This window comes from Agrilus planipennis, unplaced genomic scaffold (assembly GCF_000699045.2).
Source record: "Agrilus planipennis isolate EAB-ADULT unplaced genomic scaffold, Apla_2.0 scaffold108, whole genome shotgun sequence".
Classification (NCBI taxonomy): domain Eukaryota; kingdom Metazoa; phylum Arthropoda; class Insecta; order Coleoptera; family Buprestidae; genus Agrilus; species Agrilus planipennis.
In genome coordinates, this window is record NW_020439204.1 from 880,490 (window position 1) to 905,476 (window position 24,987).

The 24,987-nt window shown below is 31.3% G+C and overlaps 2 protein-coding genes and 1 long non-coding RNA gene across 13 annotated transcripts in view; 1 reads left to right on the forward strand and 2 right to left on the reverse strand.

Annotated features, from left to right (window-relative positions):
* LOC108736587 (long-chain-fatty-acid--CoA ligase 4) overlaps positions 1–6,349 on the reverse strand; it is a 69,142-nt gene extending 62,793 nt beyond the window's left edge. For all 5 annotated transcript variants that reach the window (XM_018469057.2, XM_018469059.2, XM_018469053.2 and 2 more), the window contains exon 1: positions 6,146–6,349. The gene's annotated coding sequence lies outside the window, so the exon portion shown is untranslated. The remainder of the gene's footprint in view (positions 1–6,145) is intronic.
* Positions 6,350–6,755: 406 nt separating this feature from the next.
* On the forward strand, positions 6,756–7,951 carry LOC112905535. The gene is made up of 3 exons (XR_003231851.1): positions 6,756–6,989; positions 7,178–7,439; positions 7,493–7,951. It is a non-coding gene; the product is annotated as an uncharacterized LOC112905535 (long non-coding RNA).
* Positions 7,952–8,046: 95 nt separating this feature from the next.
* Positions 8,047–24,987, reverse strand: part of LOC108736579 — a 48,986-nt gene continuing 32,045 nt past the window's right edge. For 2 of the 7 annotated variants that reach the window (XM_025978130.1, XM_025978131.1), the window contains exons 7-23: positions 24,462–24,598; positions 23,999–24,196; positions 22,837–23,833; positions 22,290–22,573; positions 21,980–22,174; positions 21,431–21,601; positions 20,492–20,641; positions 19,905–20,168; positions 19,647–19,854; positions 12,407–14,928; positions 11,625–11,822; positions 11,202–11,486; positions 11,051–11,140; positions 10,641–10,988; positions 9,811–9,971; positions 9,286–9,454; positions 9,010–9,150 (exon numbers count right to left, since the gene is read on the reverse strand). In XM_025978130.1, coding sequence (XP_025833915.1) covers positions 9,106–9,150; positions 9,286–9,454; positions 9,811–9,971; positions 10,641–10,988; positions 11,051–11,140; positions 11,202–11,486; positions 11,625–11,822; positions 12,407–14,928; positions 19,647–19,854; positions 19,905–20,168; positions 20,492–20,641; positions 21,431–21,601; positions 21,980–22,174; positions 22,290–22,573; positions 22,837–23,833; positions 23,999–24,196; positions 24,462–24,598 — 6,422 coding nt within the window. In that variant the 3' untranslated portion in view covers positions 9,010–9,105. Of the gene's footprint in view, positions 8,281–8,981; positions 9,151–9,285; positions 9,455–9,810; positions 9,972–10,640; positions 10,989–11,050; positions 11,141–11,201; positions 11,487–11,624; positions 11,823–12,406; positions 14,929–19,646; positions 19,855–19,904; positions 20,169–20,491; positions 20,642–21,430; positions 21,602–21,979; positions 22,175–22,289; positions 22,574–22,836; positions 23,834–23,998; positions 24,197–24,461; positions 24,599–24,987 lie in introns of those variants that run through there. The other 5 variants (XM_025978133.1, XM_025978132.1, XM_025978136.1 and 2 more) reach the window with 5 other exon arrangements.

Genomic DNA, 24,987 nt, shown 5'->3' on the forward strand with positions numbered 1-24,987 from the left:
AAAACAGATTGTTCGCTGCCTGTTTGTTAAGAAATCTATAACAAATTGCAATATTTTAATTTCTTTTTTCCTTATTTGTTTTTCAAAATTACTTCATCAATATCAAAATATATCAACAATTTTATACATTAAAATTTATTCCTCTTATTCAAGTAATCGAATATTATTCTCTTTTTATTACAAACATTTATTTATATTTAAAACATTTTATCAATGTGATTAGTATCATGTTCTGCTTTATATTTAAAATCATTGCAGCAATTTTCCCTTCTATGTAATATTTTTTTTTACAAAACAATTGGAAATAAATATCAAATTAAGGCAGTTTACTATAGATTTTAGAATTAGATACATTAAAGAACAGTTATTAATTTCTTTAAAAATTGTAGCCGCACTACAAATAAAAACGCTAAAAAATGCCAACCCACCTGATAAGTGTGTGATGTTTTAGTAGGTACCTAGAAACTGCATCACAAGTATCTTGAATGATTATTATCAAAAGTGGCCAGTTCAGCTTTAGAATAATTTTTTTCCAAAAAGTTTTATATTGTTTCCTATATTTATATGAGAACGTATTTTTAAAATATATTGTGAGAAACTCTGAAAGCACCTAAATATGTAAAATGACAAGTGGAATAGCCGGTGAAAGGACGCAGTAGTGACCACGATGGACTATGAACCCAATCAGCAGATTCTGTACCGAAACGTGTCATGATCATGCATGACAGCTAACCGAATACGAACTACGAACTTTCTTGTTTTTAACGAGAATGTTATATAATATAATTATTATTCTTGTTACAGGTCGAACGACAACACTTTGTTTGATTGTTGTGACGTTAACTAAATAATTTAATGACCACATAGACATCGAGAGAAAATTAGGAACGGCGCACGGGATTACGAAGAGAAAGGGGGTGGTCTACACCAGTGATTCGCACACTGGGGATTCGCAGTGTTTGCAGAGGGGGTTCGCGAAAATAATATGGTAATGGCGGATTTTTTAAAACGCCATTGAAATCAACAGCAAAAAAAAGACAAACCAAAAACACAAAAATTAAAAAACACACACCCACTGTAAAACAGATTGTTCGCTGCCTGTTTGTTAAGAAATCTATAATAAATTTCAATATTTTCATTTCTTTTTCCTTATTTGTTTTTCAAAATTACTTCATCAATATCAAAATATATCAACAATTTTATACATTAAAATTTATTCCTCTTATTCAAGTAATCAAATACNAATATATTAAAAATTTTATACATTAAAATTTATTCCTCAATTCAATCAAATACTATTCTCTTTTTATTACAAACAAACATTTATTTATATTTAAAACATTTTATGAGTGTGATTAGTATCATGTTCTGCTTTATATTTAAAATCATTGCAGCAATTTTCCCTTCTATGTAATATTTTTTTTTACAAAACAATTGGAAATAAATATCAAATTAAGGCAGTTTACTATAGATTTTAGAATTAGATACTAGTTCACAACCGGGAACTGGTAGAGTAGTGGGTTTAACACTTGTAAAGCTTGAGTGATAGTGATACTGTGACTGTCAAGTTTTAGTGTAAATGATTTAATAATTATTAACCTGATCTAAAACTGAAATTGTCAGATATTGTGCCTAACTTTGAATTGCTCTGTTCTATCAAACAGCCACAAATATCCCATTAAAAGTTTTTCGAAATGTAAAACATAAGAACCAGTTTGTTCAAATTTTATTGCTTTTTTTACCTGTCATTAACGACTACATAAGGGGTTCGTCAATTTTTTTCGGACCTTTCTTTTGGTTCGCGAGGAAAAAAAGGTTGGGAAACACTGGACAATTTACGTAGGGGGGGGGGGTGAGGAGTCAAGGTCATACGTGGGATGAGGGGATCATAGATGAATTTTGTCTCTCTTAACCTCCAAACCTAACAATGAGGAGGGAAGCAAAATGTAATAAAATTACAAGACGGGAATATCAGACAAGAATATTGGAGGAAGAGAATATTCAATATATATAGAAAAAAAATAGAATGGGAGGGAAAGGGAAGAGGTAGTAAAAGATTTAGAAATTAATCAGGAGCAGTTAAATGAAAGGGAAAGAAACGGTTGGAATATAGCGAAAATGGATATTTGTGTGACAACAGCAACTAAAATATTTTCCTCATTAATCTGCGGAAGTTTATAGTGGATAAAAAATCGAAAAATGATTTCAAATTAATATTGCATATTAACCACTATTAGTAACTAACAATGTCATAGGGTTTCATATATTTGGTTAAAAAGAGATATGAGGAAATGGTAAGAGGGAAAGACTTGAGAATAACAGCAGAGTCGAAATAAGCGATAGGATTAAGGAATGTGTTATGGGATGATTGGTAGGGAGACATAATACCAAGATGTTTAAGAAGATGAAAAGAAATATGTAAAGATTTAAGCAGGATTTGAAGTAGGAAATGAATGTAAAGGATGTAAGTATTGAATGAAAGACGAAGATAGAAAATGTAGATTGTGTGGAATAAAAGATGAGCATCTAATGCATGTTAGGGGGGTGAGGGTTAAGAAACGTAGTATTGGTTTGGTAAAAGATGATGGTACGGGTTGACCCTGGTAAAGGAAATGTGTTTGACTTTTCTTTTATATCTTATTGTATGCACTTACTTTGATGTGTGACTTTTAAGTTAAAATAAAGCTTATACAATAAACAAATAAAATGGATATTTATGTTACCGCTTTTCAATATCATTATCTAATATAAGTATAGGTACATTGTAAAGCGAAAATCTAAAACCATACATTAAAGATAACTATGTTAAAACGATAATAAAATCAATAAAATGGTAGCTTATTACAATACTGAGACTTTAGATATATTTACGTGTACATTGCATCTATGTATAAACTAATATACTTCACTTTAGATTAATGTTTAATATATTAGGGCAGATCAATTCGATCGGAAAACAGGAAATACCTTTAATTGGAGAAATAATCTATGGAAGATATGCGCAAATTAAAAATTGATAGTTATATTTATTATATGAGGTACAAACTAGGGATGGGCCGAGTCCCCCGTTCAAATCTGGTACCCGGGTAACTCTACCGGATATAAATGAAAAAACAAACATCAGCAATAACAATTTAATAAGTATAACAAAAAACCTACCTATTAAAAATTGGTAATTAAAATTGTATTGGGATTATCCGGTATCGGGCAAAATTACTATCCGGGGCATCTCTAAACGTTCAAGTAAATAATGATGCGAAAAATGGTTGTAATGATGTACTTATTTGAAATAGAATATGCCAAATATAAATCCATCCATTACTTTACATTTAAATACTGATGGCAACCAAAGGTACTAACCATATCCAAATATTGGCCCTACGTAATATTTAGATAGTGACTAGTAAAATAGAAGCCCTATGCAATCCATTAATATAATTCTGTAAGAAACACTGTGATTTCAAACAAAATTAAGACATTAAAAAAAGTATTTAAAATAGAAAATAAAAAGTTGTTTTGTCATCGTGTTTGTACTTTAAAAGAAACAATATCAAATAAAATCATAACTACAAGAAAAAATTCCCTTTGCAATCATTTCAGCACAGAAATAATTATATTGACCGTTTTATTTTTTCAGATTATAAAGAGTTATCAAGTTTATTAGTTAACGTTCTTAAAAATGCATAACCTTAATTATCTTNTACACATTCCGTGACGGCTGCCCAAACGTTGCCCTTGTGGCGACAGAGAGCATCCCTGGCTTCTTTCTCAGAAACGGTCCCAATTATGTTAATGGGACCTTCACGACCAACTTGGGTGGACATCGTCTGAACACTCGCTACAGTGGCAGTCCAGTGCTGTCGCAACCAATCGATAGGATTCTGATTACCACAATGGATTAATGCGGCTTGAACCTCATCCGCAGTATATTTGAAATGTTCAGCTTCCTAAAAATTAAAAGAGTAAAATTATTTAATTAATCTCAATGTAAAATAGCGGATTATCTTGTTAGACTAATTATTTCTATTTAAATATGTTAAAGAAATATAAGTAAGAAAATTACAGATTGTCTGGAATTAGAATCTCTGTGTGTTTCTAAAAGGAATAGGTTTACGAGAAGACTAATTAAAAAAATTCAAAATAAGACAGAACTGACTTCTTTTCAAGCTACTGTTGAGTATTCATAATTGAATACTAACAGTGTTATCAGATGTACCTATACATATAAAATTGCAAAATTGAATGGAATAGCGCATGCCTATTAATTTTTGATTTATACTGACTAAATACTATCTATTTTTAAAAATAATTCTTGAATTAAATTACATACCTTAAATACCTTACTGAGTAGGTATTACACTTTATTGTCATTTTGCAATTAATAAAGCTGCATTATTTAGGTACATCAGAAATAGATTTATCGCAAGGCATTTGTTGGAACATTATTGTAAAATTTAAAATAATCAATAAAACAATTGGTATTAGTTCCAAAATGTATAGTTTTTCATTCAAAAAACATACGTTTCGGCTTTTAAGCCATTATCAAAGACTACACAGGTAAACAAATTTAAATAACAGCCGAAACGAACGTTAGGATTTTTTTTTAATAAAAAATATTTAGGAACTAATACAAAGTGTTTTATTGACTATTTCAACTCACATAATTTATATTTATACATTATTTGTACATAAATTAGTAGCATTCAAATTGAAATTGAAACCTGTTAATGCTGAAAAAACTTGCCCATTTCTAAACAAGTTTTAAATAATCAGGTAGATTTACAATTAATTAAAATGAAAGAATAAACGTAGTTGTATATGTATACATATATTGTAATAATACTGTTAGGTATATTAATAATACTCTTACCAGCTGAAATAAACTTTAAAAAATAAAAGATAATATCCTTAAGTAGTCCAAACTACAAAGTGCGAAAAACAAGATAAAAGTCTCAACTTACATTAATTTCTAGGCGCATAATAATGTTTACTTTAACTTGATAGCTAATCATGTAGGCAAATCTCGAGGAACACTCCAAATGAAATAGGTATAGCTATCAAAATAATTAGAATTTCATAATCATTTCCACTAATATTTAAGTAATAAAACAAAAAAATGTGATTAATTAAAAACTTGGATCGAAGGATTTTTTGCGGTCATTTGAAATTTTATTCGTAATATACACTTTACCTAAGTAGGTACTTATACTCAGCAAAATTTTAAACCATAAAAATATAGGAACGTGTTTTGTGACAAATGCTTATGATAAAAGGTTAGTTCATTATAAAAATGATTGAAAAAATAAACTTATGATAATTTGCACAAGCAGATAGATAGGCACCTATATTCAACAAAATTTTAAGTCATAAAAATGTAGGAACATGTTTTGTGATAAATGCTTATCATATATAGTTAATTTATTACAAAAATGAATGAAAAAATGAATTTGTACAATCAGGTAGGTACCTATATCTTCTGATAGCGTCCGCGTACTTTGTACCTTGGCTGGTTAAATGGCAAATTGAATATTTCCTATTTGGTTTAGAATCCATTAAAACTTTTATCATAATTGCGAGTTGCGAATACATATAGTTAATGTACCACCTAAATGGACTTTGAACCTCAATAAGGGGAAACTGGTTTAAAAATACCTCACTGCGTTTTAGTTTACTATTTGATAAAATTAAAAATTAAATAATTGTTTATTCAGGCAAGTACGATAATAATTTCTTGAAATATAGGCAAGTCAATTTTGGAGTAGGTCACGACAAAAGTTCGTTTACCTTAACGAATCTACTTGCCTGGTGTTCAACTTTGTGTGGAAAGTACAAAACGCCAATGATAGTAAAAGAAAACAAAATATTTAAACATAGACACAAGTTCATGTGGTTTAATTTAAATGATAATAATTTTGTTTATAAACAAGTCGATGTTTGCAACGCATTAGTAAATGGTAAATGCGAACTTGACAGTGACAGATACATAACCTCACAAAACACACGTACAAACAAAAATATGATTGGTGATAAATTAAAATACATTTTATAAATGTAATGAATTTCATTTCTGGTGAAAAAACGAAAGAGTATATGACACTCTCTTATAAATACAGTCATATAGTAAATAAAATTTAGTTAAACTTACCAAATTTATGTTGATAGACAATGAAAATTTCTTTTGGCCGTTCTTTGGCGTATAAGTTCGTAAAAACGTAAACTACCGGTTAACACATACACTTACTATTACATAAATTGACTGTCTAATTCAAAAGCGTTACATTTAACATTAACATAATCCAACTGCATTCGACAGATAACACACATATAAGAACATTCAAACGGTACAACGGTGATCCAGGACCTAAGTTTTGGATAGGTTTTCTAACCAATGAAAACGATTTACGTGAAGGAGGGAGCGTGGCGTGATACTACGTCACGAAATATGCCTACAAAATCAATAATTTTAACGATGTTTACTTTGCATTAATGAATACAAACGCAATTTCTAAAATAATTGAAAACTGATGCGTATTTAAAAAGTTATAGTATATTCAAAAACAATTTCAATATATGTAGCTAGGCTTATTATTTCATTAATAAAAGTATTTTGTAAAACTGAAAGGTTAGTTGATATTAATGAAAGTGAGGGCAGCACGTACTTGGCATTTGGCACGTATACGAAACGATTTTCTGTGTTCATCTCTGTAAAATGGTTATCTGTGGTGATGACAGATGGCAATTTGGCAGTTGTCTAGTCTATGGCAGTTGCCATAAACAGGCCATAAATCTGACTACAAAAGGGTTATGTGTATTAAACACAGACAATATAAAGCATTAAGTGTAATAAATTTTTAATAAGTATTATTTGCAACTTAATGATTAATAATGACAACTGAGAATGTTTGTGAAAAGTCTATAAGATTGTTAGTAAAATATGTAAGGTTATTAAAAGGTGACATAAGTAACAACATTTTGAAGTCGTATTACATGTAAGTTGGAAATCTATAATTAAACTGTTTAAATGCATTAGTCTCTTCAAATCGTTTCTTTTTAACAAATTTTATTCGCTCTAATATCATGAAATTAATTTATTTTAGGACTCTCGTAGTAGATAAAAAATTTACTTTTTGTTTTATTTCTTGTATTCCATCTTAGCAGTGATAGTATTTGTTTATAGATCACGATGTAAAAAATTATGCAACAAAGAAAATTATTCTGTGCCGAAGGTAATATTTGACACAACAAAGAGATGTTCTAAGTGCTATACTGCATATAGTGATTGCTGCCCTTCTTACAAAATTTTAAAACATAGTAAAAGGAATAGGTTTACGAGAAGATTAATTAAAAAAATTCAAAATAAGACAGAACTGACTTCTTTTCAAGCTAAAATCAGTAAATCTCTTCAAAAAAATAAAGAAACAGTTAATTCAAATACTTTGGTAAGAATAAGTAACTACTAATATTAAAGATCTTAAGTATATTTAAATTTCAGCTAATCACTTGCAACGTTTGTCATAATAAGGGAATAATATTATTAGAAAAACCTGTACCTAAATTATCTAATATTGCTCATCAAATTGATCAGAAGAAGAAAAAACGTAAAAGAAAGGACCATTTGGCAGGCTTAAATGCAAAGTATGTTTTATCAAATAATAAACACAAAAATTCTATGTTAAATATTCAACCAGTGGAAATAAATTCTAAAAAGAAAGTAAAACAAAAGCGGCATCTTTTAACTAATGTGATGAGTAAAGTAGACACCTCGATAAGAAGTCCATCTTATTCTCTTGGCGACTTTTTAAGTACTTTATCCAAATAATTTGTTTTTTTTTTGTTGTGTAAAATATAAAATATGTTTGCATAATTAATACACATGATAAGTACAATAACGTATTGTAGTTTATATTATTCTTGCCAAACCTTTAGGTTTAAACATTATTTGTGTTTTGTTTCAACATATTTCAGATGTGTTTTTGATAATTAGGAAATCATTTTAATTGTATGTGATAGTTTTAAGCCCTGTACCTAAATTGAAACAATTTGATGTTCAAACACAAAGTCAAATATTTAATGGATCTTTATATTACAAACTTGGAATCAATTAATTTAATATAACATCAATATTAATCTTAATGAACTTAAAATGAAGTGATATTTATTGTTTGGTTACAATAGTAGATGGGCATTTATTTTTCATGGAAAAAAAATAAAAAACTTATAAAATAACTATTAGAATCCATTGGGGAAATTTTACTCAAGAGGTATTTGTTCCATAACAATCTGAAAATTAATAAATTTTTGACATCCTATAAGAGAATTAAAAACACTTCCAAAGCATACATAAATTCAATAAGCAGCTTTTTGATATTTCTTTAAAAGGAGTAAGGTAAAATTTGCAAAAATAGGGCAAATAAGCTATGCTACAAAGTCTAAGACTATATCATACATATTTATATTATTAAATTGAAAAAACTACTCTATTTAAAATTGTATAAAAGAGCGTAAGCAATAAATTCGTGAAGATACTGATAACAGAAATTTTATGCAAATTACGACCATAAACGCAATTCGGTAAAGTCAAAACACAATTCTGGTACAGCAGTCAGTTTTTATTAATTGGCATATGGAGTTGTGGAGGAACTTTATCAAAGAGATTAAACAATGGTCTGATAAATACTGCATATTCTTTGAAGAAGTTAAAAAAAAAATACTTTTTTGTGTGTAAACACACAAGTAAAAAATTTCGCTTAAGTAATGATGATAAAAGCAAAAATTGAGGCTTAATATTAGTTATTTAAAATTATGCAACTCTCAGGTTATTGACAGAAATAATTACATAGTTCGATTAAGGTATGCAGCAACCCAATCACAAATAATGAAGGCGCACTACACACAATTTATTGAAATCAGAAAAGTTTTAAACTTGAGAGTGGGCGCATTGACAGACTATATGAGCGTGTTAAACATTTATTAAGACCTACCTTAGCACACATATCGCGATATTGTTTTTCGGTCGAATTTGCCGGTCTCTCAGGAAGTTCTTTACCTCGTCTACGAATTTCCTGGCTGATCTCGCCCAAGTCAAGGATAGGTACGGGATCCAGCTTATGTCTGCCAATGAGCCCAACTAAATACTCGATGTAGTGCAGCCTACACACACAAACACAACACATCAAAAAAGTTCGTACACTGTTCTTAAAGTATGACTTTTTTGTTTTGGGAAACAATATTTAATAAAAAAAAAAAAACACCAAGAAGCGAACAGTGTACCATCATGTTCTGTACCTGAGCAAGACGTTTACGATAAACTTCTCTTGGTGTGCCGAAAGCATTTGGTGGCAATTTTTTAGCTGCTCTACGAACTACAGTTTCTAAATCATCGGCTGATAAAATTGATATTGGATCTAAACTGTTCTTCTTAATTAACGAGCAAAGGTATTCTAGGTAATGAGCCCTAAAATGATTTCTAGTAGTATCTGGTTTTTCTTTGTGTGTTAAAACTGTATTAAATGTATCGAAAATCACGCAAAAAAGAAATGTGTATAGAGAGGAATTGATTATTATATTAATTATTTTTGTAAAAGAAAATAACAAGGTATGGTTTCTAATCGAAAAAAAAAAAGATTGGAAAACCCAATAAAATACTTTTTCTACCCCGTTGTAGACTAAAAATTGTCTTATCTACCCACCTCTTCTGAAACTTAACTAGTAGCAAATAGTAACTATCCTCTTCTGCTTCTTGAGATAGATTTGTTATTTTAATATATCTTACACTTTTATAGAATAAATGGATAACGCACATATTTTTACCTGCATAATCCTGCTTGCCCTGGCGAAACTTCGTTGTTACACACTGAATCAATTAAACCTGCAGGAGTTTCTTTTTGTAAAGAAACAGAACATTTTAATACTGCCGTCGCATTTTCTTCTTTATCACCTGGCACTTCTGTGTCAAAAGATATTCGGTGTTCCTGCAGTTTTTAATATAATATTAAAAAAGTTAAGATCTGAAATGCTACAACATATTTTAATTTTGTCGATTTAAAAAAAAACTATATAGGTACTAGTTGTTCAGGAGATATAGCATAATCTCTGCACCACTCGATAGAAACTAAAGATTATTGTTAAACGTTTCTTTTTCATTTTTCTCAATTCCACGCGTACTTATTTACAATTTTGAGTGGAAAATTAACTTTTCTGATGCAACTGGAGAAGTACAGAAGACACGAAGTGGCTCACATTTATAAAAGATGCGGGTGCTGGTTGGTGGCGTTGGTCCAATGAGCTAATTTTTTAATTGAAATAGTAAAAAAGTATGCATGAAATAGGCATATACATAGATAAAAGACTTTTCGCCTCGAATTTTTATTTTCAACTAGCGTTAACTTCGTGACTGTTGCCTTCGCCTACCGCAACTTTATAATCCTAAGCATATCCGTCAAATCAGACATTTGGCCAGCTTGTATACTATCCAATATCCAGCTAGTTTACAAACTAGCCAAGTTAACATTAATTTCTCATTTCAATTGATAAAAAGCCAGAAAGTAAAAGTTTAGGTAGTATTGCGGATATTTAAACGTTTTTTGATTGTAATTCTTTTGCTTTCTTCATATTATTATGCACTTCATTGCTTTACTAACCTTTAACAAATGTTGTAATTCTTGAGGTTCTTTGTCCCTAAGATAAAAGAGACAGTTTCTTGGGTGATGAGCGTGAAGTCCTAACTTTCCACAATACGTACTAACACCACATTTTGCTCCCATCATAAACGTTTTTCCACAGCCATAACAGAATTCATGTTTGCACTGGGTACAAGTGAAATGCATACAACCTCCTCGAGCTAATGAATACCTAAATTTACACTTGGGACAATCAATTCCGTTTTCTTGTAAATGCTTAGCTACGGCCGTCGCTTGGTTATCTGGATCGTTAGCATCTTTCCATTCCGCAAACTTTTCACATGAGATGCCTTCATGTTGTTTCTCCCACTGGAAAAGAATAGGAAAATGTCCCTAAAGAAATTTTTGAAATTTTATAATTTAAGGCTTACTGGTCGTCGACAATTAGTACATGTTACAGATTTGCAGTCTGGGCATATGAGCCTTTTCTGCTTTGGATTGGCTATGAATCCTGATGAGCACTGTAATTTTTAGTAATAAATAAGGGTATATGTTTTGAATATTGTTAAAAGTTTTACGAACCTGAACACACCATCGGAAATTAGGATCTAACATAAGGGTCCTATCCCGCAATTTCCTTTGGAACAATTCATGAATTTCGCAATCTAAAATACCTTTTAGAAGAATATCCAAATTTGAAAAATAATCGGATATGTCATCTTCAGTTGTCTCAGATGAGCCAAGATTTGGGAGTTTACAAAATGGACAAGAAAGATCCATCACGTTCTTATCGGTTACTTGAATGGTGAAGTAATTTTTAGCACAGTCTCCACAGCATCGATGAGTGCATTTAAGCATTGAGACCATCTAATGGTGAAAAATAATTACTTAGTTAATATACTTTCTCATAATGATTTGAAATTTGTTAATAATTTAAATTAAAATGGATTATTCAGTCCAAAATTTTGCAATATCAGTTTAAAGTAAAATAATTCTTAGAAGTACCTGACTCATTGGATATTTCTCAGTGCAGAGTTCACAATCTTGTTGTAAATAAGCAACTGCAGCATCCAGGGTATTGCATTCTTTAACAGCTTCTAAAGCCGCTTCCGACGAAAAATTCAGACGCATTAAGCTTACTGCAAGCTCTGCCTGGTCATAGTTTTCCACCTGACCTTCGGCCAACAGTCCCCTTGCTTGTCTCTGAGAAAATATAGAGTAGAATTTCTTTATATTAGCTAAAAACAATTATAATAATTTTCTCAAACTGTTAATTTTAAATACTGAAACGAGTATTTAGACTTTTTATGTAAAAATAAAAGAATAATATGTAATACATTAAACAAAAAGTGCGTTTACAGTTTCTAAATAAATGTTTTGTAAATAAAGACAAACAAAAGGGGAAGAAACACGTGCTATTCATTAAAAACACATTTTACACTATTTATTAAATTTGTTTTTGTCTAGGATTTTAATATTGTACAACCCCCTAGTAAAGTATATAAAAAGAAATTTTACTATGTTTCTGCTGATGTATTTTATTAGCATTTTTCTTTATAATAATTTTGGAGGTATCTTGGATAGGTACCTACACATTTTCTAATTTTCCAGGTACAAATTTAGCTTAAGATCGTTTTAACTAATAAAATATTTTTTCCGATTGTAAGGGGATGCGTATAATATTAAAAATTCAACATTTAAAAAATGACCATCGAAAACTGATTTTTTAGTGTTTAAGAAAAACAAGAAAAAGACGAAAACTTAAAACTCTTAAAATTTGTTATTACCTCTAAAATTTCTAATTCAGATGGTTCTCTTACAAAAAAAATTGTGTTATTAATGCTACTAGATTTATTATTACTTTGCTCTTCAAATTCGATACTTTCTGAATTTGATCCAGTATTTTCATTATCAACTTCTATCTCTTCCACTTCTTCTATTTCTTCATACTCATCCGTTTCGCAAGTTTCCTCAATAAAATAATGTTTCTTTTTCTGTTTAACTTCGTTCTCATTTTCAATTAACGGCGATAAGTTCTTTTTCTTATCGAAAATATTTCTCCCTTCATTTGCGGCATCCACGTTCAGTCTTGAAAGGCTCTCCTTCTTCCCATTTGAATCGAAATTATTGCCGATTTCATCGATTTCTTCATCAAAAGCATCAAATTCATTGTAACCATCTGAACTATCTGATAACAGTTCTTCGACGTTACTATCTGATACTGAAGAATCGCTGTCGTTATCCAAAGATTTTGTATACGAAACTTGGGTGCAACTTCCAATTGAATCGATAGAACTTGTTTTAGTTGAAGAAAGACTTATTTTCTTTGAAGCATTTGTAAGGTTCAATTGCCTATTAATTTCTTTTACTGTGTTAACTGTATTTTTCATTGTTATAGCTATATTTTCGGAATCTTTGGTTTGATGTTTTGCTAAATCATCCTCTGACGTAATGCTAGCATCACTTATGATTTCTTCATCTGTACTTGTGGAGTGTTCGTAAGCAGACACGTCAAATGCATGCTTTTGAGGACTCATGTCGTTGTCAGGAGATATACACTGGGTAACTTCTGGTTCCACCTCTTTATTCTTCCGTTTAGAGTTATCAGCGGTACGAAAACTGGTGCTTTCGGCATTTTTTGTCACATTGGTAAATGTTCTGGATTTAATAGGTATTCTGCTACCTGTGTGAGACATTTCTAGTGATTTTCTTTCATTTCTTAAAATAGAGCGCTGACGGGATATTGGTATTTTGGATGGACGGATTTGTGGAAGCGTGATTGAAGTTTGTTCACCTTGTGCTAATTGCACTGTTGTAGATACTTTTAATTCTTTTATCAACTCTTCTGAAGTATGATTTTGTGTGTTTTTAGTTTGAGTAATTATTTTAGAGGGCATTTTTTCAGATTTTGTATTTTTATTTTTCTCATTGTTAATTGCTATTTCTTTTGAATCGTCTTTCGAAAAATTTTTTTGATTGTCTTTTTGTTGAGCTGGTGTAGGAACAGAATTAAAAAGAGATTGTGCATTTTTCTTCTTTTTCTTACGGGTTTTTCGCCTTGGAATTACTGGTGGAAAATTTGCTTCTGAATTAGTTGATTCATCATCAATCGGTGGGGCTATTTTAGGCGTGGTTGGGAGAAAAAAATTCGACCTATTTTCACTATTTGCAGAACTTTCTTTTACACAATCTTTTTTACTTTCGTTTTCTGGTTCTATATCACCGGAATTCAAATTTATATTAACTGTATTTTTGAAGCTACTTTTTAATGATGAATTACGGATTAATTTATTTTTGCTGGAATCATCTGTGGCCTGTACCTTTAAGGGTAATTTACTCGACTTATTTAGATCTTGATTTAAAAAATTGTCTGATTTATTATCACTTGAATGTGAAGGTACATTTTTAGAATCTTTTTTCAGGGTAACATTTAATTCGCTTATATTTTCTGTAGAAATATTTTCTATATTCTCCGTTGATAGTTTTGGGCTTTCGTTAGGGTTTGTGATAATTATTTCTTTTCTTTGTGGATCAAAATCGTCTTCAAAATCTTTAGAAGCATCCAAAAATTCTAGATCACTTTCTGATGTCGTTGTCACGCTTTCGCTTTCATTTGTGTCTATTGTTTTTGTGATAATTTTTGTAGCTTCGCCTGGAGTTTGCTGATTACTGTTGTTTATGATATGGATTACGGTGTTACTCTTTTCTACAATTATTTTATTATCTATAACATCCGTTTCTGAAGATGCAGATTCTCTGCTAGTACTCCTGATTGTAACAGATTGTTTCAATTTTGAATCTTTATTATCATTTTTGTTTGAAAGGACACTCACGTTTCTCTGTTCAGTATTTTCCGCAGAGTTTTCGCTTTTCTTTACAAGTTGGAAGTCTTTTTCGGCTTTGTTAGGTTCTGGGTAAATAATCAAATTTGAGACATGTTTAATTTCATCGTCTTTATGTTCTAAAGAGTCTATTTCTGCATTTGATTCTGTTTTTAAATTAATTTGTACAGAACTTTGTTTTGGACGATTTTCTTGATCAGGGATGTTTTGATAATTTGATGAATTAGTTTCTTTGTTATTATTAGTCGAGCACACTTCAGCTTGTAATTTGTTGCTTTGTATGTTGTTGATAATAAGTTTCTGAGGTTTCACACCATCCATTTTTTTTATTTCTAATTTAAAAAACGATATTTTATCTTCTTCCTGTTTCGAGTTATCTTGAAGATTTAGATTGTTATTAGAATCACTCACCGCTTTGACGCTATCTGAATTATCCCTTTCAAAACTATTAGCAGTTTTTATATTCCCTGTAATTAAAAAGAAACATCGCTTATTTTTCAGATATAAAAATAAAAGTAAAAGTTGAAAAAAATTAAAGATAAAAAGTAAAATGAAATAAAAAGTGGATTTGGGTGTTTCAAAACACTCTTCAAGGATTTCTCCAGAATGATATAATAATAATATAATATTCGCTTTGTTAATAATTCTATTTTGTCACGAATTTTATGCAAAAATTGCTGGTTGTGATAAAATTGTTTATAAAAGATTCTGCCTTTAATAGGAAATAGACATGAGAGAAAAGTCTGTAGGTATTAAATATTTCAGAAAAAAAAAACGGATTAGAAATTAGANTGCTGAACAACATATAAATTGGCATTTTATTCCCCCGCGCTCCCCGCATTTTGGTGGATTGTGGGAAGCTGCTGTTAAATCTTTGAAACGTCATTTAGTTCGGGTAGTAGGAAACACTCTCCTCAGTTTTGAAGGTATGCTAACCTGCATAACTGAAATAGAAGCAATTCTAAATTCCCGGCCCTTGACCCCGCTATCCTCAGATCCAAATGACCTATCTGCCCTAACTCCCGGTCATTTCCTTATTGGTGATTCGTTAACGAGCATGCCAGATCACCAACTAGAGGAAGTACCGTCCAATCGCCTATCGTCTTGGCAGCAAGTTATCCAGATAAAACAGCACTTTTGGCGTCGTTGGAAACAGGAATATCTCCACGAATTAACTGTTCGTAAAAAATGGCACACTGGATCAACCAAAGACATTTCCTGCGGCACATTAGTCTCCCTTATAGAGGACAACACTCCACCGTTGAATTGGAAACTTGGGCGTGTTATTGCTGTTCATCCCGGTCCAGATGGCATCATACGAGTAGTGACTGTGAAAACAGCAACAGGTGAATTCAAACGAAGTGTCAAAAAACTCGCTCCGTTAGCGATAAGTGATAGTGATCGCGATTCATCAGATTCATTAATTAATTGAACATGATAGTTCAAGGGGGGCGGTATGTTGGGGCGCAATTCATGATGCGCCTTTTGAACAACGAAAAACATTTGTGTATTTCGCAGTGTTAAGTTTATAATAACGTGCCTGCAACAAAGGAATGTTATCGTTATTGTATTTAGGTTTTTCCTCGGCAGGTAACGTCCCTTCGCGTTAGTCACCAGATGGGTCGATGGTCTTTCCATCCACAACAATATTCTGATTTTAGTCACGTAGTCACTAACCGTAGCCTAAGGTCAAAAACACCCCACTAACGTACCTCCACCCCCTATATTTTCTTGTCATATTTAAGCATTTTATCTATCTAAAAGTTCATTAAGTTTTCATGTTTTCAACCATTTAGTTTTCTCTGCCAAGTTCAATCAATTATCTATTCAGTTCATCAGTAGTTCATTCATTGTAGTTATTTTTAAGTGTTTTTTTTTGGTGTTAGTTTAAGTGTATGTTGATTATTAAAAAGTTAAAAATCACATAAGTCGTTTACTGCTCGTACTGCTCCAAGAAGAATACCACCGATAGAAAATATTCGGCCGTTATATCTAAAAAATAGACTTCGATAAATTAATTTTTATCGAAGAGGGTTTAAGTGTTCCTTAGGAAAATCTAGGCCAGCAACACACCCGCAACATTCAACACCCCCTCTCGTCCTGGTCAGAGACCACATTTGCATTACCTCCCACACAGGTGTGCCGTCACATATTTTGCAATTTTAAATTTCAAAATTGCTAAATTAAAACAGTGCCTCCAAAATCACGGTGGTGGTTTTTGTCAAAATCTTAAATGCGGTATTAGTTTTTTGGCGTATGTTAAAGGCGTATTGTCAACTCGCGCAACCGCCACGTGCGATACAAACAAATATTAATCTTATAATAGGTAATATTATAGTTGGTAATGTAAATAATAAGACTTTTTAAATTGGCCGTTCTTCTAAGGGAGATGTAGGAGTATTATCGTTATTTAAAATTGACAGATTTTTAACCGCGGTTTCGTCCGTGTGAAACTTGGATTGTTACAACCAATAAAAAATTAATAAACAGTTAAAAAAAAGTAGCCTTGATCATTCCTGACAATTTCCCCTTCATGTCCATAAAGACCCATCGAATTCTGTTTAATCGTTTCGAAATTTCCCGCAGATATCTAGATAGTACATCTTCCAATTTTGTTTCTGTGTATAGAATAGCTTATTGTGCAAATAAAGCGTGTTATTCGAAAAGAAAAGATAATAAATAAAAGGAAAAAAGACGAGAAAATCATATTTCAAATATCCAAAGTTGATTAGTTTCGAATGAACAAATAAACATTTAGGTGTAAATGTAGTCGAGATCACAAAAATAAACCTGCACTGTCTATTTGCTGTCTGTCGTTTGAATGTTACCTACGCCAACAACTATCTAACAGATCAATTTGATGAAACATTTATTAGGTACTGTATATGTAGATAAAATATCAGCAACTAAGGTATAATTAATTGTAAAAAGGGAAAGTATAAAAGCAGGATATGCAAATACATTATAAGTTTAATTTGTATCTAATCAATGAAAGATGATATACATGATATACCTATATAAATAGTTTAAAGTAGTATAAAACACATATATCGTTGCCGAAAAAAAGTCAGCTAGATTATTTGCAAAAGATTAATTTTTAGTATTTTAATTAATAATTAAAATTGCAGTTACTCAATACTAAGTAAAATACAGAAATGCCGTACAGTTGGACCAGAAATGCCGAAAAAAAAATTATTTATTGTATATATGGAGAAGGAGAATGCCAGATTTCGGGGACACCTTTTTAAGACGTTTACTTTATTTAAATAAATACTTCTAGTCTTAACATTAGCCTCTACAGTTCATGTGATAGATTTATTAATATTACTGATACTATCCGTTTCTGCAGCTTTAGGAGAAATAAGTTTTTCCAAATTAAAAATAATAGAAAATAATTTAAGATCATGAATTGATCAAGGTAGGCTCAGCGGATTGACATTAATTTCAATAGAAAATGGGGTGGCAACTACATAATATTATANTAAAATTTTTTTCAAAAAAAATTGGCTTTTGATTTTTATTAAGATTTGGCTTGTTCGTTAAAATCCTTTATACATATTTATTTGAAAGTAAACAGGCTTAAAGTTCAATACACAGGATTTTTTATTTTGCTTTTTATAAGTCTTCTTGTGAAAGTTTTGAATGTTGGGATATTTTGGGTGTAAACGACTTTGATGGCAACAATCATAAATGTGGCACTACCGTAAAGGTCACTGTGCTTATAAATAGGTTATGCGGTGTTAAACATGGCGTCAAAAACCGACAAGAAGTAAATAAAACTGACAGTTTAAATTTTTGTAGAATATTGTTGGATTTAATCACTTTTGTTCACTATGTATTTTATGTCTGATTTTTGCCGAGTTTGCCTTCAAGGGGAAAAAGGACTTAAAGACATTATGAAGGACAAAGAAACTCCCGATAGTTTATACAGCAAATTAAAGTTATGTGTGTCAGAAGTTGTAAGTGTGTACTTTTTATTAGTTTTATAAAATAACGAGCGTTCTTTTTTTCAGGATTGGTGTATGTATAAGACTATGTTTATATGTGAGAAGTGTGTAATTAAGTTGAACACAGCATTTGAATTCAAGTGTCAGTGTATCAAATCTACAGAAATTTTAAGAAACTTTTTAAATCAATTGGGTATTGAAGAAAGTAAGACTGACGTGAAACGACATGAAGTAAATTCAACAATTGTAGAAGAAAATTTAAAAGCATCAAAGGATAAATCGGACTTAAATCCAGCATCTTTTGTTCATGTAAGGCCTGATCAACAACTATTTACACCTGGCCACTTACAAAATGTGATAGTTTCTCCTAGTGCAACACAAAGTGTTTTTCCTAATCTGTTTTTTAATCTAATCCCAACAAATTTATTGAAAGCTTCAAGCCCACCTCCTTTAAGTTCTGTTAGTAGGCTTCCACTATCAAAGACTGCTCCTCAAGCAAAAGATGCAAATCAAAATATGTTTGTGAGCATTCACAGATTTTTTCCTGTAATTTCTCCAACAAAAGATAGTACCATTATTCAGTCATCAACAAATCATAGTGTTATGCCATCTATTTCAACAAATAATGTTCAACCAGAAATTACAAGACCTGTAGTTAAATCAAAGGAAGTTTCACAAATATTAACTGAAAACAATAGTGAAGAGTTAAGCATTGAGATTGATCCAGCATGTTTTGATTTAGAAGACGAGGAGAGTCCAGACAGTATAAATAAGTCAGAAATGAACATTTTAAGAGACTGGGAAGATGTTATTGTAAGTAACAAGATATCCTCTGAGCATGACAATATAAATATCAGAACATCCTTAAATAACTCACTTCCTACTTTAAACAAAATGCTGGAAGTTAACAATAGCCCTGCACCTCTTGACATAGGAAGTATTCATAAACGAAGTAATACTCACAATCCACATAGTGCCAGTATTTCAATTGTCCCAAAACAGCAGGTATGTGTACTCAGTTACTTTGAGAATAAAATAATTCTTTATAATTTNACAGAACAACGGAATCGGATTCGATGTTTAAATCTTCGATTTTTTCTGCACTTGTCGAAACGTCTGTAACAATATATATCAGCCTTGTAAAAAGATTCTGCCTTTAATAGGAAATAGACATGAGAGAAAAGTCTGTAGGTATTAAATATTTCAGAAAAAAAAAACGGATTAGAAATTAGACCTACCTTCCCCACTAATATGTTTAAATGTAACCTCCTCATTTCCCGCCTCGTTATCTGTACCAACAGGTGGTCCCCAAATTCGCATTAAAAACGGTTTTATCTGAGTCTTATTAAGTTCCGAAAAAGCCATTTCTACATCTCCATGGTGTGCCGTCAACACTGTGATAATATCTTCCCTACTGAAATCACCTCTAGAGGCAAGTTCAGCATACTAGAATAATTAAAAATTATTTTTACTCTATACAATGTAGAAATGCTTACTTTTCTTTGTCTTTGTTCTACACATTCCGTGACGGCTGCCCAAACGTTGCCCTTGTGGCGACAGAGAGCATCCCTGGCTTCTTTCTCAGAAACGGTCCCAATTATGTTAATGGGACCTTCACGACCAACTTGGGTGGACATCGTCTGAACACTCGCTACAGTGGCAGTCCAGTGCTGTCGCAACCAATCGATAGGATTCTGATTACCACAATGGATTAATGCGGCTTGAACCTCATCCGCAGTATATTTGAAATGTTCAGCTTCCTAAAAATTAAAAGAGTAAAATTATTTAATTAATCTCAATGTAAAATAGCGGATTATCTTGTTAGACTAATTATTTCTATTTAAATATGTTAAAGAAATATAAGTAAGAAAATTACAGATTGTCTGGAATTAGAATCTCTGTGTTTCTACGATAAGGCTTTTAAACTTTTGGAACTTAAAACGTCGATTGTAAGAAGAAAGAGAACATTCCCTAAATGATGAATAATCTTAATAAAAAGTAGAATAAAGTAATAATATTGTTAAATAAAAATGATCAATCTATTGAATACTGGGAAGGCATAATTTACATTGTGTCTACTCACCCTCAAAAGCTTCACTAGTTCAAGGCCTTGATTTTTGAGTGTATCATGTTTCTGGTAGGGTATATCAATTAATCGGTTAAAGTGTTCAGCGTTTTCAACAAGTCCATGTGGATTGTCGTATCTCATTAATCGTTGACCAGGGTATTCGCTCTGCAAAAAAAAAAATACATTTAAGAAAAAAAAGAAGCAGGTATTACAATAAAGATTTTAATTCTAAGCAGTTAATATTGCGTTAATGTTAGTAATAATTATTAGCAAAGATGTTTTAAAAGAATGATAATGATAATAATCTGATATTTCGTGTATTATTAAAACACATCAAAGCCTTATACTGACACATCATTAAGTACAAAAACTATAATATAAAAGTATGTATGTACACTAGTTAAAAAAATGTGTAAAGAATATCTAAAATTAATTAATTACTTAATTTGTCAAATTCTCCTGAAAGAAACTGTATAACAACATTAAAATAAACCCATTTCAAAATTTGTAGATTGAGGCTCCACTTTGGAATGAAGATTGTGCTATTAATACAGATCACTGTATCCTTAAGCAGCAAAGAACCAATAAAAAGTTACAACACCAATTTATTATTAAAAAAGTATTATAAACGATAAGAAGAAAATGACAACTGATGATCGTTTTAAATTTTAATAGTTCATTTTATATGTATTTCAACTGATCCTTTCAAGTAAATGGTCGGATTAATAATGGGCGTTTAGTAAAAATTAATTATAATTTAAAAGAAATTACACCCACACATTTAACGAAAGAAGAACATTTTTTCTGAGAAAGTAAAGCGGTAAAACCTCATAAAAGAAAAAGAACTGCTCTAAGATCGCTATTTAGAAGCACAAAGAGTACTGTGGGTTGTGAGTAATAGTAGTAGTAGTAGTAATGGAGGGAAGCACATATTCATAGTAGATATATTCACACCCTAAAATCTTTATAACGAAAATCTGGTTGACTTGCTCTACGTTTTGAATAGACTGCTTTATCTAAATCCACACTGTTTGTCCTGCTAGATCTCGGCAATGGAAACTTTTGTTGAACTGGGGTGTCATATCCGAAAGGACTCTGATCCCTTACTGGGGAGCCAGGTAAACTCTAAAAATACAGGTGTGATTAGTAGATTTAAATAAGCTTATCAAAATGAAATTACGAAAATTCAAAAAGAAATATGTAACTGAAATAATATAGGATATATATACCTATTTTATACTCCACAAACTTAAAAACGGACCCATGTTTCGCCCACTTTGAACGTGGGTATTATTATTGTGACGTAAGAACAAAATTTCTGGAGTATACGAATAAATCTCTTTAATATTCTATTTACTATTATCATTTTTTAAATACAATTGTGAATTTAAATAAATTAAACGGAATTAAAAAAAGTTTTGAGTAAAACTATTTATAAAACAAAATCAAAAACTACGGCGTATAATTAATAAAAATAATATTAATATTGAATTTACTAAACACCTGTGATCCTGTGGAAAAGGACAATCTGCTGAATGACATTGTAGATTCATAATCAGCATCTGTAGCTACTGATTCATGCAAGGATTGTGATCGAAGGAGATCTGGTCGTCGACTATTTCTACTAGATGTTCTTAGTCTTCCTCTTGAAGATCTCGATACACTTCTTTGTTCTAAAGGTTCAATAACGTCGTAAGTCTGTACAAAATAATTTGATCAACTGTAATATATTCTGTGAAGTAAATAATAATTATAATGATTGCATATGAAGAGAGCATAACTTTAAAGAAAATAATAATTGGAAATAACTTACTTGCGTTGAGATACTCTGAGGAGGAGGTGATGTTCCCCTTGATTCTTTCTGTTTGTCTGACGAAACTTTTGATTTTTTAGCCTGTTTTTCTTTAAACAAACGTTTACTATTTTTAGTAGTCGCGTCTTTTGAAGTTTTTCGTTTTTGTTTACTACCATCATCATTTAAAAAGTACTCTTCACTAGTGTTTAAGTCAGTAATACTTGATGTAGTTCCGATGGACAGAACAACGGAATCGGATTCGATGTTTAAATCTTCGATTTTTTCTGCACTTGTCGAAACGTCTGTAACAATATATATCAGCCTTGTAAAATACTAGTCAACTCCTAATTTCACACACTGCACTCACAACTTGTAGTTTTTTTAGTACATACGTATATTAATAATGATTATTATTATTAATATTACTTCACTAGGTACACGAATATACAACAATAACTGCAAACATAATAATCACAACACAAAAAGAGATTTGGTTAAGGTTATTTGTTTTGGAAGGATGAAAATTTTGTTCCAGGCCAAAACGATATCTTTCTACTGGTCCTACCTTTCTTTTGGCTGTTTGTATTAGTAGTAAGTTTATTGTTCCCTTCGGAGTTGGAAAGGTTCAAATCTTTTCCAAACTTATTCAGAACAGATTCAGTTTCACTACAATATTTACTATAATCATCACTGGATCTGCTTCTTTGTAAGATTTTCGATTCCTTTATCTTTATTTGGGCCGAAGGGCTTTTTTGTAGTGGTATCTTTTCTATAACACGTCCAGTTTTCTTTTTTGCATTTTCAATAAGTTTGGCGTTTGCCGTAGGTGTTTTACAACAAATCAGACAAACCCTTGTACCAGCTTCATTGACAAAAGTGCAATGCTCACATTCCCATTTGTCATCGGGTACCTTACATGAAATTTTTGTTTTTTCAGAATCGTCCATTGCATTTGCCATTTCTTCCTCATCCTCTTCCAATAATTCTTCACTTTCTTTTTGACTTTCCGAAGGATATTCGTCGCTTTCACTGGACGATGCTCTTATGCTTCGATGACTTCTTGCAACTGAAGCTCTATCGCTTCTGTCAACGGTACTTTTTCGACGAATATCTCGTGGAACTGAAGCGTGATCTCTTAGAGGTCTAGAACGTTCGAAATGTCTTCCACTCAAAGATTTTCTTTCGCTTCTAATCGATTTTCTGTCATCGGAATTTTCAATATCTGACTCGTCAGGCGAAATGTGTTTTCTGCGACTTGCTCTACTCAAGTATGATTTACGTGACTTAACACTGTGAGTTGGTGATGCGGGTCTTGATTGATTGCAAGACTCATGATGCATGTGACATGGTGGCATATTCATTCTATATGGCCATATATTCATAGCAGACGGAGGGGGTCCATGCCATGTTCCCATCCACATTGGATTCATGGGATACCCTCCGGGAATCATGTTTAAACTTAAGTTTGAACCGTTTTGTTGAAATTCACAAGGGTGGTTCCATTTATCCATGCACATTCCTTGGTGACATGTTGGGCAACCAAGCTGTGCTATTGACTGCGCCTGAAGAATAAAAATGTAATGTAAAATCTAAAGTAAGGGTTTTTTCATATAGTTATTGGAACCTTTCAAATTTTATTTCGACCACTGCTGAATTTTTAGATAAATTAAAGTAAAGGTTTAATGTCCCTATAATATGCAAAAAAATATAAATTTAACTTAGCCAACCTGTTGCATGGGTGTAAACATTCCATGTGGTGGACATGAGTTTAAATCAAATACCGACGTGCTATGAGGTAATGGTGTTGGTGATGACATGTTGCTAAATCTACGTTGAAGTGTTGGACGTCCCATTTCAGATCCTGATATACTCCCGGAGCGCAAGTCTCTTTCCCAATCAGGATAGCCACTATCTCTACTTGGAGGCTGTAAGCAAATTAACAATAACTTCACTAGAATGAGGAGAACTTATGAAACATCAATTAAATACACAAAACGCTTTTATTAAATAAATATTGCTTGGGCTATGACCTAAAAGGCCAAAATATATATAGATGGATGTTTGAATAAAACATAACTGAAACATTTAAAGGAATTGTGTGTATTTAATTTAATTAATTTTAGAAATCATCATATGAGCAAAATACATTCATTTACTGTAAACAAGTTCAAGTAATAGTTTAATATTTACCTGATCAAAATGCTCTGACATTGATACGGTGGATGGCAGATTTGGAGTTGTGCCTCTCATAAAGTTCTGATGTTGACGATATCTCTCTTGAAGCAACGGATTTCTAGCGGTTCTAAACTGGTCTGAATTGGGAGATGCTTAAATTGCACAAATAAAAATAAAAAGGATAAAAACAATATTCAATATACAGAGTGCCCCACAACAAGCCTGTATTGATATTTTTAAAACTAAAGTTTGGGATAGAACGAATACTTACAATAATAAAACGTTTAGTTAGTATAAATTATCTTAAAAACTTAGTTTAATTAGAACACCCTGTATATAATCGCTTTTTTCGAAGGTTTATAGATTATTATTATTATGTGTAAAACCTTCAAATTAAAATAAGAGAATGTTTGAAAAAATAAAAGGTAAAACTATGTAATAAAAATAATTAATACAGGCTCGTAGTGGTACCCTTACAAATAAATTACAATAAATTATTATATCACAAAAAGGTAGGATAACAATTTTTTAAATTTGAAGT